This window comes from Rhinoderma darwinii, chromosome 4 (genome assembly GCF_050947455.1).
Source record: "Rhinoderma darwinii isolate aRhiDar2 chromosome 4, aRhiDar2.hap1, whole genome shotgun sequence".
Classification (NCBI taxonomy): Eukaryota; Metazoa; Chordata; class Amphibia; order Anura; family Rhinodermatidae; genus Rhinoderma; species Rhinoderma darwinii.
In genome coordinates, this window is record NC_134690.1 from 281288970 (window position 1) to 281305406 (window position 16437).

At 38.6% G+C, this 16437-nt stretch overlaps 1 protein-coding gene across 1 annotated transcript in view; it reads left to right on the plus strand.

Moving 5' to 3' along the window:
- Positions 1-15984, plus strand: part of LOC142760534 (scavenger receptor cysteine-rich domain-containing protein DMBT1-like) — an 88212-nt gene extending 72228 nt beyond the window's left edge. Inside the window, exons 21-26 of the mRNA XM_075863728.1 lie at positions 1147-1367; positions 2302-2440; positions 8622-8842; positions 12838-13013; positions 14550-14932; positions 15626-15984. Coding sequence (XP_075719843.1) covers positions 1147-1367; positions 2302-2440; positions 8622-8842; positions 12838-13013; positions 14550-14932; positions 15626-15890 — 1405 coding nt within the window. The 3' untranslated portion in view covers positions 15891-15984. The remainder of the gene's footprint in view (positions 1-1146; positions 1368-2301; positions 2441-8621; positions 8843-12837; positions 13014-14549; positions 14933-15625) is intronic.
- Positions 15985-16437: the final 453 nt, after the last annotated feature.

A 16437-nucleotide genomic window follows, 5' to 3' on the forward strand; every position in this document is an offset into this window, starting at 1 on the left:
TTTCAAAAGTCATTCATATATTTACACTCTCCCGCCTCTCCCCCCCTCACCCTCCAGCCGCTGATTGCATCTATTATCCCTAGAAGGCTAGACACTAGCGTGGGGAAACTCGGACGTGAAAAACGTGAAATTATTCACGTCCGAGGTGCCCCCGTGTGGGTCCAGTTTTCACAGATCCCCGTAGACGGGCCTATGGAGGGATCCGTAAAAATGGAAGGTAATAGGACATGTTCTATTTTTCAATGAACCCTTCACACGGTACATTGAAATAACGGCCATTTGAACGACCCCGTTGAAAAACATGCACCCGTGACGTTGTTTTAATGGCCATCACAAGGACGTATTCAATGCTCATGTGAATAAGGCCTTACTAGGGAGAACAGTGTCAATCAGCGGATGGAGGGTGGGGGGGGGAGTGTGAATATATAAAAAATACTTGGACTCATACTTGCCCCACAAGTATAAATTCTAAATACTCAATAATAAGTGACAGCATGCTGAAATAAGCATGGCTGTCACTTATTTATACTTCCCTCAGAGAGTGCAGCGTAAATATCTGACCAATCCTCTGTTCTGCTATATCGCTAGGAAATGCTTAACTTACTGATCAGTGGGGTCCAACTGCTGACACTCCTATTGATTATTAGAATAAAAAGGCTAAAGTGCTAGTACAGTTAATTATAATTTATTTTCCCTGCACAGTACAAATCTCAACTAGCATTACAGTAGAATGCTGGTATTTTGTTCTTTACACTGCGTTCGGGAAGTTATGGCATATCCAGACAATATGCCGTGACTTAATAAGGACTATTCCACATATGCAGCATTACTTACTAATGATAATAACATGATTCATATAAAAATATAAATTCACCTATCCCTGTGCCATCCAGCAATTACAACTCCCATAACTCTGAAGAGAAATCCTTCTCAATGTTATAAAATGTTCTCAAAAATGTTGCAGCTGGTTAACACTGACACAAAAATAGTTAATGCATTTATTAGTGTATTTTCTTTCTTTGTCACTCTTAATATTATATTAGACCAATTGTACACAATTTTTGTTTCTACTGGTAATTCCTGCCAACTAATTTTTCCATTACATTTAAGAATTTATATAAATTCTTTGTTTTCTTTACAAAACAGATTGGAAAAACATAGTTACTGCACCTATGATTCTGTGACAATATACGATGGCTTTCCATTAAGTTCCCCACAGCTAGGAAAAATCTGCACTCTTTCCAACTCTACAACATATAAGTCTACCTCTAATGTGATGGGTGTTGTTTTCCGAACTGATGGAAGTGTACAAGACACCGGATTCCAGGCTGTATACTCATCAAATGGCAGAAATGTTAGCATGCCAGGTACTATTGAAGTAGATGATTATGTACAATAAGTTGTTATGAAGGGGAAAAAAGCACAGGTTCAGGTTTTACCAATAATTTTTTTTGTGTTGATCAAGGGAAAAGGGAAGGCAATGTCTGAAATACTTATAGCTATGGGCTATGCCTCATGTACATTACCGTAGTTTTAATCCGTAATTACAGATCCTTCATAACGGATAATCTGCAGACCAATTCATTTCTGGTCACGGATACCTTTCAGTATATTTACAGATGTTTGTCCGGCTCGTACAAATGATCCGCAAAATATAGAACATGTCCTATTCCTGTCCGCAAGTACGGCACCGTCTCGCCTATAGAAGTCTATGGGCCTGTGCAAAATACAGATGTGCTATGTGATGGCAGGGGATTCCCCAAGAAAATGGTGCATGCGCGATCATGCAACCTTTTCAAGGGGTTGGAACGTATTGGTGACATAATTTGTACCACCATTTTTTTTTTGCGGATCCATAAATACGATGCACTACGGATGCACTACGGACAGTATTTTCGGACAGCGGATGACTTGCAGATGACTACGGATCCGTATTTGCGGACAGTAAAAAACACTACGGTCGTGTGCTTGAGACCCTAGTTGGAAGTTAAAGATAATGGGATTCTATTCAGTATTGTTGGTGTTAATCAAATGACAAAAGAAAGGTAACTAATGATGCAAAGCTAAATTTAAAATACCATACATAACTTATTTTTGTGTTGCCAAAACACCTCGGTCTATTATACAGTCTAACACTTTGGGCCAGATTGTTCACACGATTATACTGTATATCAGCTTAGAAGTAAGATATTAAAAAATGTTAGTCACATTTTTAAAAAGTCCTTTTCCTGATTGAAGAGTTTCATGTTATTATAGTGCATGAAATTTACATAATTTTACTTCAATATGTTCTCCTTGCAGTTAACTGTGGTGGGATCCTGACAAATCCTTGGGGTGTCATTGAAAGCCCTGCTTATCCACTCTCACGTGCCCCTGCAGACTGTGTTTGGCATATTCAAGTCCCAAATAGCATTATCCAGATCTATTTTAATGATTTTGCGTAAGTAATATTTTACATGTGGTTGACACGATAGATACAATACCATACAAAGTTGGTATTTGGTATAAGTTGACTTTGGTATAAGGTAGAAGAAAGGTAACACTAAAACTGATAAATATTTTGTATATTTTATATGTTGCAGAGATCAACTTGTTCGGTTGTAATACTAAGTTTACACATTTATGAGAAATGTAAGAAAATTTGCTGATAATGTAACATTTGCATCCAATCAAATGGCATCATGAATTTCATGATTTTTTTTAGTTGAAAAATGTACATACACACAAAAGTAGTACGTAAGTACAGTAATACGTAAGCGTCAGTGATCTCTAGTTTTAATTTCCAGCCAAAATGTCCACTATGTACAAATTATTTCGTTTTCAGAAAAAAAAAGGAAACATATTTGTCACAAAATTAGACAAAAGCCTCCAGCACTAAGTATGCTTTTCAAATCTATCAGTACAGTACATGTAGTACAGATAGATAGCAGTATAGTACATGTAGTACCGATAGAGAGTAGTACAATACATGTAATGCAGGTAGAGCACAGTACAGTACATGTAGTACAGGTAAATAGCAGTACAGTACAGGTAGTACAGGTATATAGCAGGTACATAGCAGTACAGTACATATAGTATAGGTAGAGAGCAGTACAGTACATATAGTACACGTAGAGAGCAGTACAGTAAATATAGTACAGGTAGATAGCAGCACAGTTCCTGTAGTATCGGTAGATAGCAGCACAGTTCATTTAGTACAGGTAGAAAGCAGTACAGTACATGAAGTACAGATAGATAGCCGTACAGTACATATAGCACAGGTAGAGAACAGTACATATGGCACAGGTAGCGTACAGTACATGTAGTACAGGTAGAGAGTAGTATAGTGCGTTTAGTTCAGGTAGAGAGTAGTACAGTACATGTAGTACAGGTAGACAGCAGTATAGTACATGCAATACAGGTAGATAGCAGTGCAGTACATGTAGTACATATAGAGATAAGTACATGTAGTACATGTAGAAAGCAGTACATTCGTGTAGTAAAAGTAGAGAGCAGTACAGTACATGTAGTACAGGTAGGGTGCAGTAGATGTTGTAAATGTAGAGAGCAGTACAGTACATGTAGTACAGGTACAGAGCAGTATAGTACATGTAGTGCAGATAGATAGCAGTACAGTACATGTAGTACAGGGAGAGAGCAGAACAGTACATGTGGTACAGTCAGAGAGTAGTACAGGACATGTAGTACAGGTAAAGAGAAGGACATTACATGTAGTACAGCAAGAGAGCAGTTCTGTGCATTTAGTACAGGTAGAAAGCAATACAGCGCTTGTTGTACAGGTAGAGAGCAGTGCAGTACATTTAGTACAGGCAGAGAGCAGTACAGTACATGTGGTACAGGTAGAGAGTAGTACAGTACATGTGCTACAGGTAAAGAGTAGTACAATACATGTAATGCAGGTAGAGCGCAGTACAGTACATGTAGTACAGGTAGAGAGCAGTACAGTACATGTAGTACAGGTAGAGAGTAGTACAGTAGATGTAGTAAAGTTAGAAAGCAGTACAATACATGTAGTACAGGTAGAGAGTAGTTGCAAATGTAGTACAGGTAGAGAGCAGTACAGTACATGTAGTACAGGTAGAGACTAGTACAGTACATGTGGTACAGGTAAAGAGTAGTACAGGACATGTAGTACAGGTAGGGAGAAGGACATTACATATAGTACATGTAGAGAGCAGTACTGTGCATATAGTACAGGTAGAGAGCAATACAGCGCATGTTGTACAGGTAGAGAGCAGTACAGTACATGCAGTACAGGTAAAGAGTAGTACAATACATGTAATGCAGATAGAGCGCAGTACAGTAGATGTAGTACAGGTAGAGAGCAGTACAGTACATGTAGTACAGGTAGATAGTAGTACAGTACATGGAGTACAGGTATATATCAGTAGAGTATATGCAATACAGGTAAAGAGTAGTGCAATAAATGTAATGCAGATAGAACGCAGTACAGTACATGTAGCACAGGTAGAGAGCAGTACCGTACATGTAGTACAGGTAGAGAGTAGTTGTACATATAGTACAGTTAGAGTGCAGTACAGTACATGTAGTACAGGTAGAAAGCAGTACAGTACGTAAAGTATAGGTAGGGAGCAGTAGAGTACATGTAGTACCGGTAGATATCACTATAGTACATGTAGTACAGGTAGATATCAGTACAGTACATTTAGTACAGGTAGAGAGTAGTACAATACATGTAATGCAGATAGAGCGCAGTACAGTACATGTAGTACAGGTAGATAGCAGTACAGTACATGTAGTACAGGTAGAGAGTAGTATAGTGCGTTTACTACAGGTAGAGAGTAGTACAGTACATGTAGTACAGGTAGAAAGCAGTATAGTACATGTAGTACAGGTAGATACCAGTGCAGTACATATAACGCAGGTAGATAGAAGTACAGTACATGCAGTACAGGTAGATAGCAGTGCAGTACATGTAGTACATATAGAGATAAGTACATGTAGTACATGTAGAAAGCAGTACATTTGTGTAGTAAAGGTAGAGTGCAGTACAGTACATGTAGTACAGGTAGGGCGCAGTACATGTTGTAAATGTAGAGAGCAGTACAGTACATGTAGTACAGGTAGAGATCAGTACAGTACATGTAGTGCAGATAGATAGCAGTACAGTACATGTAGTACAGGAAGAGAGCAGTTCTGTACATGTAGTACAGGTAGAAAGCAATACAGCACTTGTTGTACAGGTAGAGAGCAGTACAGTACATGCATTATAGGTAAAGAGTAGTACAATACATGTAATGCAGATAGAGCGCAGTACAGTACATGTAGTACAGCTAGAGAGCAGTACAGTATATGTAGTACAGGTAGATAGCAGTACAGTACATGTAGTACAGGTAGATATCAGTACAGTACATGTAGTACAGGTAGAGAGTAGTACAGTAGATGTAGTACACTTAGAAAGCAGTACAATACATGTAGTACAGGTAGAGAATAGCTGTAAATGTAGTACAGGTAGAGAGCAGTACAGTACATGTAGTACAGGTAGAGACTAGTACAGTACATGTGGTACAGGTAAAGAGTAGTACAGGACATGTAGGACAGGTAGGGAGAAGGACATAACATATAGTACAGGTAGAGAGCCTTACTGTGCATATAGTACAGGTAGAGAGCAATACAGCGCATGTTGTACAGGTAGAGAGCAGTACAGTACATGCAGTACAGGTAAAGAGTAGAACAATACATGTAATGCAGATAGAGCGCAGTACAGTACATGTAGTACAGGTAGAGAGCAGTGCAGTACATGTAGTACAGGTAGATAGTAGTACAGTATATGGAGTACAGGTATATATCAGTAGAGTACATGCAGTACAGGTAAAGAGTAGTACAATAAATGTAATGCAGATAGAACGCAGTACAGTACATGTAGTACAGGTAGAGAGTAGTTGTACATGTATTACAGTAAAAGCGCAGTACAGTACATGTAGTACAGGTAGATAGCAGTACAGTACGTGTAGTATAGGTAGATATCAGTATAGTACATGTAGTACAGGTAGAGAGCAGTAGAGTACATGTAGTACCGGTAGATATCAGTATAGTACATGTAGTACAGGTAGATAGTAGTACAGTACATGGAGTACAGGTAGATATCAGTACAGTACATTTAGTACAGGTGGAGAGTAGTACAATACATGTAATGCAGATCGAGCGCAGTACAGTCCATATAGTACAGGTAGATAGCAGTACAGTACATGTAGTACAAGTAGATATCAGTACAGTACATGTAGTACAGGTAGAGAGTAGTACAGTAGATGTAGTACAGGTAGAAAGCAATACAATACATGTAGTACAGGTAGATAGCAGTACAGTTCATGTAGTACAGGTACATAGCAGTACACTACATGTAGTACAGGTAGACATTAGTATAGTACATGTAGTGTAGGTAGAGAGCAGTACAGTACATGTAATACAGGTAGAGAGTAGCTGTACATGTAGTACAGGTAGATATCAGTTCAGTTCACGTAGCACAGGTAGAGAGTAGTACAGTAGATGTAGTAGAAGTAGAGCGCAGTACATGTAGTACTTGTAGAGAGCAGTACAGTACATGTAGTACAGGTAGAGAGCAGTACAGTACATGCAGTACAAATATATAGCAGTACAGTACATGTAGTACAGGCAGAGAGCAGTACAGTTCATGTGGTACAGGTAGAGAGTAGTACAGGACATGTAGTACAGGTATGGAGAAGCATATTACATGTGGTACAGGTAGAGAGCAGTACTGTGCATGTAGTACAGGTAGAGAGCAATACAGCGCTTGTTGTACAGGTAGAGAGCAGTAGAGTACATGCAGTACAGGTAAAGCGTAGTACAATACATGTAAGGCAGATAGAGTGCAGTACAGTACATGTAGTACAGGTGGAGAGCAGTAGAGTCGATGTATTTACAGGTAGATATCAGTAGAGTAAATGTAGTACAGGTAGGTAACAGTACAGTACATGTAGTACAGGTAGATATCAGTAGAGTACATGTAGTACAGGTAGAGAGTAGTACAGTAGATGTAGTACAGCTGGAGCGCAGTACATGTAGTACTTCTAGAGAGCAGTACAGTACATGTAGTACAGGTAGAGAGCAGTACAGTACATGTAGTACAAATAGATAGCAGTACAGTACATTACATGTAGTACAGGCAAAGTTTAGTATAGTACATGTGGTACAGGTAGAAAGTAGTACAGGACATGTAGTACAGGTAGGGAGAAGGACATTAAATGTAGTACAGGTAGAGAGCCGTTCTGTGCATGTAGTAGAGGGAGAGAGCAATACAGCACATGTTGCACAGGTAGAGAGCAGTACAGTACATGCAGTACAGATAAAGAGTAGTAAAATACATGTAATGCAGATAGAGCGCAGTACTGTACATGTAGTACAGGTAGAGGGCAGTACAGTATATGTAGTAGAGGTAGATTGCAGTACAGTACATGTAGTACAGGTAGATTACAGTACATGTAGTACAGGTAGATAGCAGTACAGTACATGTAGGACAGATAGAGAGAAATACAGTGCATGTAGTACAGGTAGATGGCAGAAGTGTGCTGTACTGTACTGCTATCTACCCCTACTACATGTAGTACAGGTAAAGAGCAGTACAGTACATGTAGTAGAGGTAGATAGCAGTACAGTACATGTAGTACACATAGAGAGCAGTACAGTACATGTAGTACAGGTAGATAGCAGTACAGTACATGTAGTACAGGTAGAGAGCAGTACAGAGCATGTAGTACAGGTAGAGAGCAGTATATTACATGTAGTATAGGTAGATAGTAGTACAGTAGATGTAGTACAGGTAGCGAGCAGTACAGAACATGTAGAACAGGTAGAGAGCAGTATATTACATGTTGTACAGGTAGAGAGCAGTACAGTACAAGTAGTACAGGTAGAGAGCAGTATATTACATGTTTTACAGGTAGATAGCAGTACAGTACATGTAGTACAGGTAGCGAGCAGTACAGAACATGTAGAACAGGTAGAGAGCAGTATATTACATGTTGTACAGGTAGAGAGCAGTACAGTACAAGTAGTACAGGTAGAAAGCAGTATATTACATGTTTTACAGGTAGATAGCAGTACAGTACATGTAGCAATGCACTGTACTGCAGGGAGGTACTTCTAGACTGTCAATCCTTTTATGCATTTCAGTAATACAGTAATACTAGTACATTGTTTCTACTTGTCTCCAAAGCAATGCGCTGTTTACAGTGACCAATAACAGGCCTTTTACCAGTGAAATTTGCACAGTGATTATGTAAATCTTTCAGCTAATCACATGTCCCACAAATCGGTACTTGAAGTCGAATGTGGTTTCACTTTACAATTGCCCAGGCCTACTGCAACGTAAAATTATTGTAACCTGAGGGATTACCTTATACTGCTCAAAATATGAAGTCTTATGTCAGCATAATGATTTCTAATTAGAGTTGGCATTTTAAAGTATTACATTTTCAAGTCCTGTTTTACAATGTAGCTGATATTTTAGAAATGTAGCTTAGATATGCAGCAGGACGGTAAAAGGTGTTACATTTGACCATAAATTGCTTGCTTCTGATTCATCTGTTATCTTGTTAGACACTTGTTGCTTACAAGTTGTGCTGTTTTATTTTTCACAACAGCCTTGAAAACTCATCTTACTGTTCATCGGGATCTGTGTCAGTATATGATGGAACACCCTCTGGTTCCCCGTTACTGGGAAAACTTTGTGGAACACTCAGACAGAATTTTACTTCTTCATTAAATGGTTTAAGTATTGTCTACAACAGTAGAGGGAGCAACAGCAACTTTGTCCGTGGATTTCGAGCTAGTTATTATGCTATTTTCCAAAACAATAAAAATGGTAAATATGCAGTTTAATACAAAGTGATGCAAAACCTTAGCAACCACCATAAATGTAAAAGGTTTATTACCAGTCCACGCTACTCGGTATCTTCCTGACTATCACATTTAATACTTTATCCTCTCGTCTTTATTCTATTTCCGCCTTGTCTTTTTACACCAATGAGATTTCATACAACCAATGAAAAAGTTTATATACTGCGCATATTATTGCCATAAACAATACTTTTAAAAAAAACTCTCATTATCTACAGATGTAACAGAGCACAGAAAAAAACTGGTGAATCCCATTGTATATATTCATTAGGAACTCTTTCAGTATAATGAATAATTATTTGCTAACTCTTTGCTAAGCAGCTCCAAAAATATGAACTTAGTTGTGATAGTTTACAGGTGGATCCTGTGTGTCAGAGACACGTAGGACCCGCTGACACTGAACCCCTCAGATCCGCGAGACTGATGGATTCAGTGAATAGCGCTAGATACAGCTGCTCTGTATAGAGAATACAGAGCAGCTGTATCTAAAAATTTAAAATAATTTTTTTATAAAAAGTAGGTGTAAAGTTGCACCAAACACACTGATACACCTTTTTATAAAAAATAAAAAAATAAAAATTGCCTTGCAAAGCTTTACATGATCTTTAAAGGGGTTATCTTGCAAAAATTGCATTGCATTAATACTTTTATGTAAAAAGAAGTCACTAAGGTACTTTAATTTAAGATTCGGTACTAAATGGTGCCGTTCAAACCTGGTGAATTGTTCCCGGAAGTCCTGTAGCTTTTCTAATATTGATGACGTGCCGGCTCGGCCCCACGTGACTGAGGGCTTGCTTCCTATGCTGTCTGTGTCGGCGTGTTATCAATGATATGATCGGAAGGGGCTGTCACATTGCCTATTGCTAGAGTCCCTGAGCAGAGATTCTGCGAGTGCTTTGCTCGGGACTTCAGCACTGCTCACAACATTTGATCAGTGACTTCAGGGGTTTCCTATAGCTGGAGTTCCCGAGCAGAGCATCAGTTGATTCTCTGCCCGGGGACTCCTGCACTACTGCCAACATCACTGTCACCCATCCATATATGGGTAGTGACGTCGCCAACAGTACTGGAGTCCCTGAGCAGAGAATCAGCTGATGCTCTTTCTGGGCACTCCAGCATTGCTGCCAACGTTACTGTCACTGTCCATATATGGACAGTGACCTCGGCATAAGTACTGGAGTACTTAGACTGTACACATATGGACAGTGACAGTGACGTTGGCAGCAGTGTTGGAGTCCCCAGGCAGAGCATCAACTGATGTTCTGCTCGGGAACTCCAGCAATAGGAAACCCCTGAAAGTCACTGACCAAATGTCGGGAGCAGTGGTAGAGTCCCGAGCAAAGTGCTAGCTGATGCTCTGCTGATGGACTCCAGCAATAGGCAATGTGACAGCACCTTGCGATCATATCATTGGTAATACGCCGACACGGACAGCACAGGAAGCAAGCCCTCAGTCACGTGGGCGTGTCGGTGTGTTATCAATATTAGAAAAGCTGCAGGACTTCCGGGAACAATTCACCGGGCTTGAACGGCACCATTTAGTACAGAATTTTAAATTAAAATATATTAGTAAGTGACTTCTTTTTACATGTACTATTTTTTATTTTACAGACCGTGCTCCTATACTTTATAATGGGAGCACGGCCTGTAAAAATGTCCGACTGTCCGAAGCTGTCCGCGGCCGGCCGTGCCAGTAATTACGGGTCGTAATTACAGGCACGTCGTATGCATGAAGTCTAAGGGCTTTTCCACACGTAATAGAATTGCTGCGTATTTTCTGTCCGGAATTGTGGATGGAAAATACGCAGCAGAATACAGTAGCAGCAAAGTCAATGAGATTTAACAAATCTCATCCACACGCTGCGTAAAATTTCCGTCAAGAAATTCACATGCTGTGTGTATTTTTCGTACCGCAGTATGTTAATTCCTGCTGCGGAAAATACACTGAATTGCACACAATGCAATTGAAGTGTACACAGTCCGTACTATTTTCTGCAGTAAAAACGGCAGGAAATGTTGACGTTTTTCCGCAGCAGATTGTCTGCTAGTTTCAACGGAAATGCTGCAGAAAATGTCTCCAGCAATACCGTTACGTGTGGACAATCCCTTAAGTCTGTGTTCATACATCTTGTTTGTATTGCGTTTTGTTTCCTAATTTTCACAAAACCTCAGCAAAAATGCAATGGTTTGGCGAAATAGCAGTGTTTATGCGAACCTTCGTAATTTTTCCTGTGGTTTTTCAAAAATCGTGGAAAAGACAAGATACAACCGCTACTTGTGAACATTGTTTTGTCTCATGTAAATGAGCAAAACAATCAAAGATAAGAGATACAAATATTGTTCCTCATTAGCTAAATTGATGATTCATACGTGGGAGATTGAATTTTCTCCCATGCATCGATGGAAAGTTAGTGTAACACTTATTGTGGTTAAACATGTCATAATAAATAAAATAATATTACTACATCAATCACTCATTGCTGACGGCTTAGTGTAAAGAGATTACGTTGCTCTTATCTGTTTTGAAACTGGATAATATATAAAGTATATAGATAGATTCTTCTTTCTTTGACTTCCGTCTCTTCCTGTTTGCACAATGTCCTCTTACACAATAATACTAAAAGTTGGCTCCACTAAAAAGGATTATATAAAGTTTACATGTTTTTATCTTTTTGTGCTCCTAACTACACTACGGCCCTGTTCACATATGCGTTGGAGGCTGCGCTATTGTTTCCGGTAAAACCATGGACACCCTGACAGAAATCCGACGGAACCCATTAAAGTCATTAAACATATTCTTCTACGGAACCTGCGCTTCCGGAATTTTCATTGTCCTGCTCCTCTGATGGAGCAGAACAACGAAATGCCGAACGCAGATGTGAACAGGGCCTAAAAACTGTCTGTCCACTGGAGATTATCAACAACATTGCCTCTTTTTAAATTAGGCTTTTAGACCAGGATCACACACACAGTTTTGATGGAGTTTTTTGAGCCAAAAGGCTGGGTTCACACGACCTATTTTCAGACGTAAACGAGGCGTATTATGCCTCACTTTACGTCTGAAAATACGGCTCCAATACGTCGGGAAACATCTGCCCATTCATTTGAATGGGTTTGCCGACGTACTGTGCCGACGACCTGTCATTTACGCGTCGTCGTTTGACAGCTGTCAAACGACGATGCGTAAAAGGACTGCCTCGTCAAATAAGTGCAGGACACTTCTTTGAAACGTAATTTGAGCCGTTCTTCATTTAATTCAATGAAGAACAGCTCAAATGTTCGGCCGTCAAAGACGCCTCGCAAAATGCGAGGAGGAGCTTTTACGTCTGAAACGATGCAGCTGTTTTCTCCTGAAAACAGTCTGTAATTTCAGACGTAAAAGCCAGCTAGCGTGTGCACATACCCAAAGGAAGGAAAAGTAAAAAGAAAAAACTGATATGTCTCCTTTCTTTTGTGTCCACTCTGGTGTTTGGCTTATAAAACTAAACCAAATACTGCATCAAAACTGTGTGTCTGATCCTGGCCTTTAATTTAAAAAACACACATAAGAATCATTGGGTAAGGAGGAGACCACAATCTGTGGTCAGCATCGTACACTAGTATTACACAGATGGCTGAGAGTCACTCCCTAAAATGTCTGCAGCTGCAGTGGGACCCATGTGAATGATCACTAAATGCAAAATGGAGATAATCCAACACTAGACGCGAATGGTGATGTTTGCTTTGGTTTCCCATTCTGATTGTACCAGAAGAATGAGCAAACCCAAGAAAAAATATTTTCTATGGCTATTTCACAATCTAAATGCTCATGTATAAAACATTGAATTAACTGTTTTTTCTAAAATGTTTGAGAATTAGGACGTACCGCTGTATTTATGCAAGAGATATATATTTAGCACATAGAACTTACTTTTAAGGTATCTTGAAGTTGTTAACATGTGTTACTTTCATTTTCAATAGTCACCCTCACATGTACATCCAACCATATGGAGGCTCAAATAAAAATTGGGTATTTACAGTCATTAGGATATTCAGCGAATGACATTTTTCTAAATGATCCTCGATGCCGTCCTATGAATTTTGGAAACTGGTTAATATTTTACATACCATATGATCAATGTGGCACAGTTAGACAGGTAAGATGGGTATAATGGTAGGGGTATCAAGATGGAGAAAATGTGTTTCAGAGAGAAGCATTTCAGCATTGTCTGACTATGCATAAATGTTAGGTGGATTTTGTTTTGTCTTAAACACCGATCAGTCTTAACATTAAAGCCACTGACAGGTGAAGTGAAGAACATTGATTTTTTTCATTACAGTGGCACCTGTCAACTGGTGTGATATATTAGGCAGCAAGCAAACAGTCAGTTCTTGAAGTTGATGTGTTGGAAGATGGAAAAACAGGCAAGCATAGGGATATGAGCGACTTTGACAAGGGAAAAATTGTGACTGCTCGACCACTGGGTCAAAGCATCTCCAAAACGTCAGGTATTGTGAGGTGTTCCCAGTATGCAGTGGTTAGACCTACCAAAAGTTGTCCAAGAAAGGGTAACTGGTGAACTGTCGACAAGGTCATGGGTGCCAAAAACTCATTGATACCTGTGGGGGTGAAGGCTAGCCTGTCTGGTACGATCCCACAGAAGAGCTACTGTAGCACAAATTGCTGAAAAAGTATGTGCTGACAATGATAAAAAGATGGCGGAACACACAGTGCATCGCAGTCTGCTGCTTTTGGGACTTTGTAACCACAGACCAGTCACAGTGCCCATGCTGACCCCTATCCACCACCTAATACGCTTACAATGGGCAGATGAACATCATAGCTGTACCATGAGGCAATAGAAAAAGGTGGCGTGATCTGCTGAATTATGTATTCTTTTACATCATGAGGAGAACTTTTGTGCGTTAGTTTTGTTGACCTGCGGAATAGATAGCACCAGGATGAGCTATGGGAAGAGGGCAAGCCATAGAAGGCAATGTGATGCTCTGAGCAATGTTTTGCTGGGAAACCTTAGGTCCTGGCTGATCAGTGTATATGTTGCTTTACACTGCATATGTAATATATGAGTAGAATGGGAAGTGCTTGACATCAATGGTGTAGCTTTACTATCTTGGGCCAAGGTGCAAAGATATGCCTCGGTCTTCCACTTTACTGGCAATGACTTGACATGTCACAATATCTTATGATGACATGGTACACAAAATCTATACACTTGATAAAATAAATTCTTCTGTGTATTGAGCTCCATGCATTCGGCATGATTACCATGTACATTTTGAAAATGTCATTGCACCATTTCCCCTTAGTGCCACCCCTTAAGGTGCTTAGGAGACTTCATGGTATTTGGGGCCCAGTTGTGCCAACTCTTATCGCTATCGTACTGCATGCCTTCTTAACGGTGCATCATTAAGAAAGTATTATTCGCCTTAAAACTTCAACCCTCAAGGAGTTTCAAGTTTTACACAGAAACTAGCTGTGAAATGTTACCTTTTCAATAATTTAGACATTTTTTAAATAGTTACCACTAGATAAATGAAAATTATTTTTTGTCTTTGAGAAAAGAGATGTATAAAATTTGCATAAACAACAGCAATGTATCATAATCACTGTTCCTTCTAAGCTATTATTTTTCTTTCTTTATTTATTTCTTTATTTTTTTTTTATTTAATAGGGCGAAAAAGACACGATCAGCTATTCGAACGCAGTAGTTGGCTACCATACAGATGAAGTGATAGTGCGGAACCGTAGACTCCACTTAAACCTCCGTTGTCAGATGTTTCAAAATACCATGATGGAGATCATGTTTCATGCAGATGATGTTACAAATCTAACCCAATATGGCCTATATTCTGCATCACTAAACTTCTACCCATCACCAAGCTTCAATTATCCAATCTATAATTATCCATACTATGTGCAGCTGAATCAGAACTTGTACCTTCAAGCAACATTACAGTCATCTGACAGCAACCTAACTTTGTTTGTGGATACATGTGTGGCCTCGCCAGATCCATCCGATTTTGTAACACAGACTTATGACTTAATACGCAATGGGTAAAGTTATTTTATTTATTTTAGTTTCATCTATAATTTGTTGCTTAGTACAATCTTTTCAAACTTTGCTTATATCAAATTTATGTTATATAAACTTTTTTCGTGCAATTTTTATAAATTTTAATATATGAAAATTTTTCCTATTTGGCAAATGAAATTTTAAGGAAAATTATTTACTAAAATGATACGTTGAAATGTTAATCTTTGCTATTACACTTTTGGAGTTAAAGTATAATTCCAATTACAAACATTTTATTTTAGATCCAACTTTATCTAATGATTGATTTAATAATTTATCTGTAAAGGGGTTTGTATCTCTGTTCTTTTTCTAATAAAAGAGTTCCAAATCCCCTTCTTCCCTTCACACTGCTATAGAGTTAAATGATAAAACTCTGTCTGCCTACAGCCTCCACTAGGGGGTTCTTTGGATCCAACTGCGTATAAATGTATTATTGAGTTCCATGAAAATTCTATAAATCTGTATGCAGTATGCTCCCTCTATTGAAGACTTTAGGCAAAAAGCAATATATTACTTAACTATTTGGCTGTGAGAAAGGAAATAGGGTATAACAATTTTCTCAAAAAAATATAACTTTCATTAAAAAGAAACTCTTGTATACCGCTGGCTTGATATAATTAGTTTAAGCTATCCATATTACAGAAATAAGCTAACTTTTTGCCTTGTTTTTACAGATGTGTCAGAGACTCTACTTATGTAACTTACCCAACATATTATTCAAACCAGGCTCGCTTTGGATTCCGTGCTTTCGGGTTTGTCCGCAGATTTTCTAGTGTTTACCTGCAGTGCAAACTGACTGTGTGCCAAAGAAATAGCTACAACGACCGTTGCTATCAGGGATGTATCAAGAGACGGAAAAGGGCTCTAGCAACTCCTCCTAATCAAATGAATGTAATAGTAGGACCATTTGTACTAGAAAAAAGTAATACAAATAATTAAACAAACAATTAAATCCTGTAATAATTTACTTAGAATTAGGGTTTGTAGATTGTACTTTGATTCCTTATGAGCATATTTAAACTGATGAAACAGATACAGAACTGCTAAGATATATTGTATTTCTCACAATGAAATGTATTGACTGTGTCGTATCTATTTAGTTTGTATCATTTAAAGATGTCTGTCAAATAAAAATTGAAGCAAATACATACATTTCTTCTTTTTATTCTTTTTTATTTTAAGGTTTTTTTTAAAAGCGGAATGCAGAGTTTACTATACCTTACATTTTAAGGAAGCCTGGCTTTGTTGCAGGGTTTTTTGGGCTCAACTTAACCTTATAAACTGACATGTGATATCTATTTCTTGTAATTTGAATTTGTATGGCTGGTCAGTTTTTAGCCGCTTCATCTTGGAAAAAAAAAGTATGGTATTATCCTGCTTCAGAGTATTGTCATGTACTGTAGTACTCCAAAATTTGTTTTAAAAAGTGACATTAAATTACAACCTCCGTGTTTTTATGGAACCATAATATGGCCACCATAGTAGT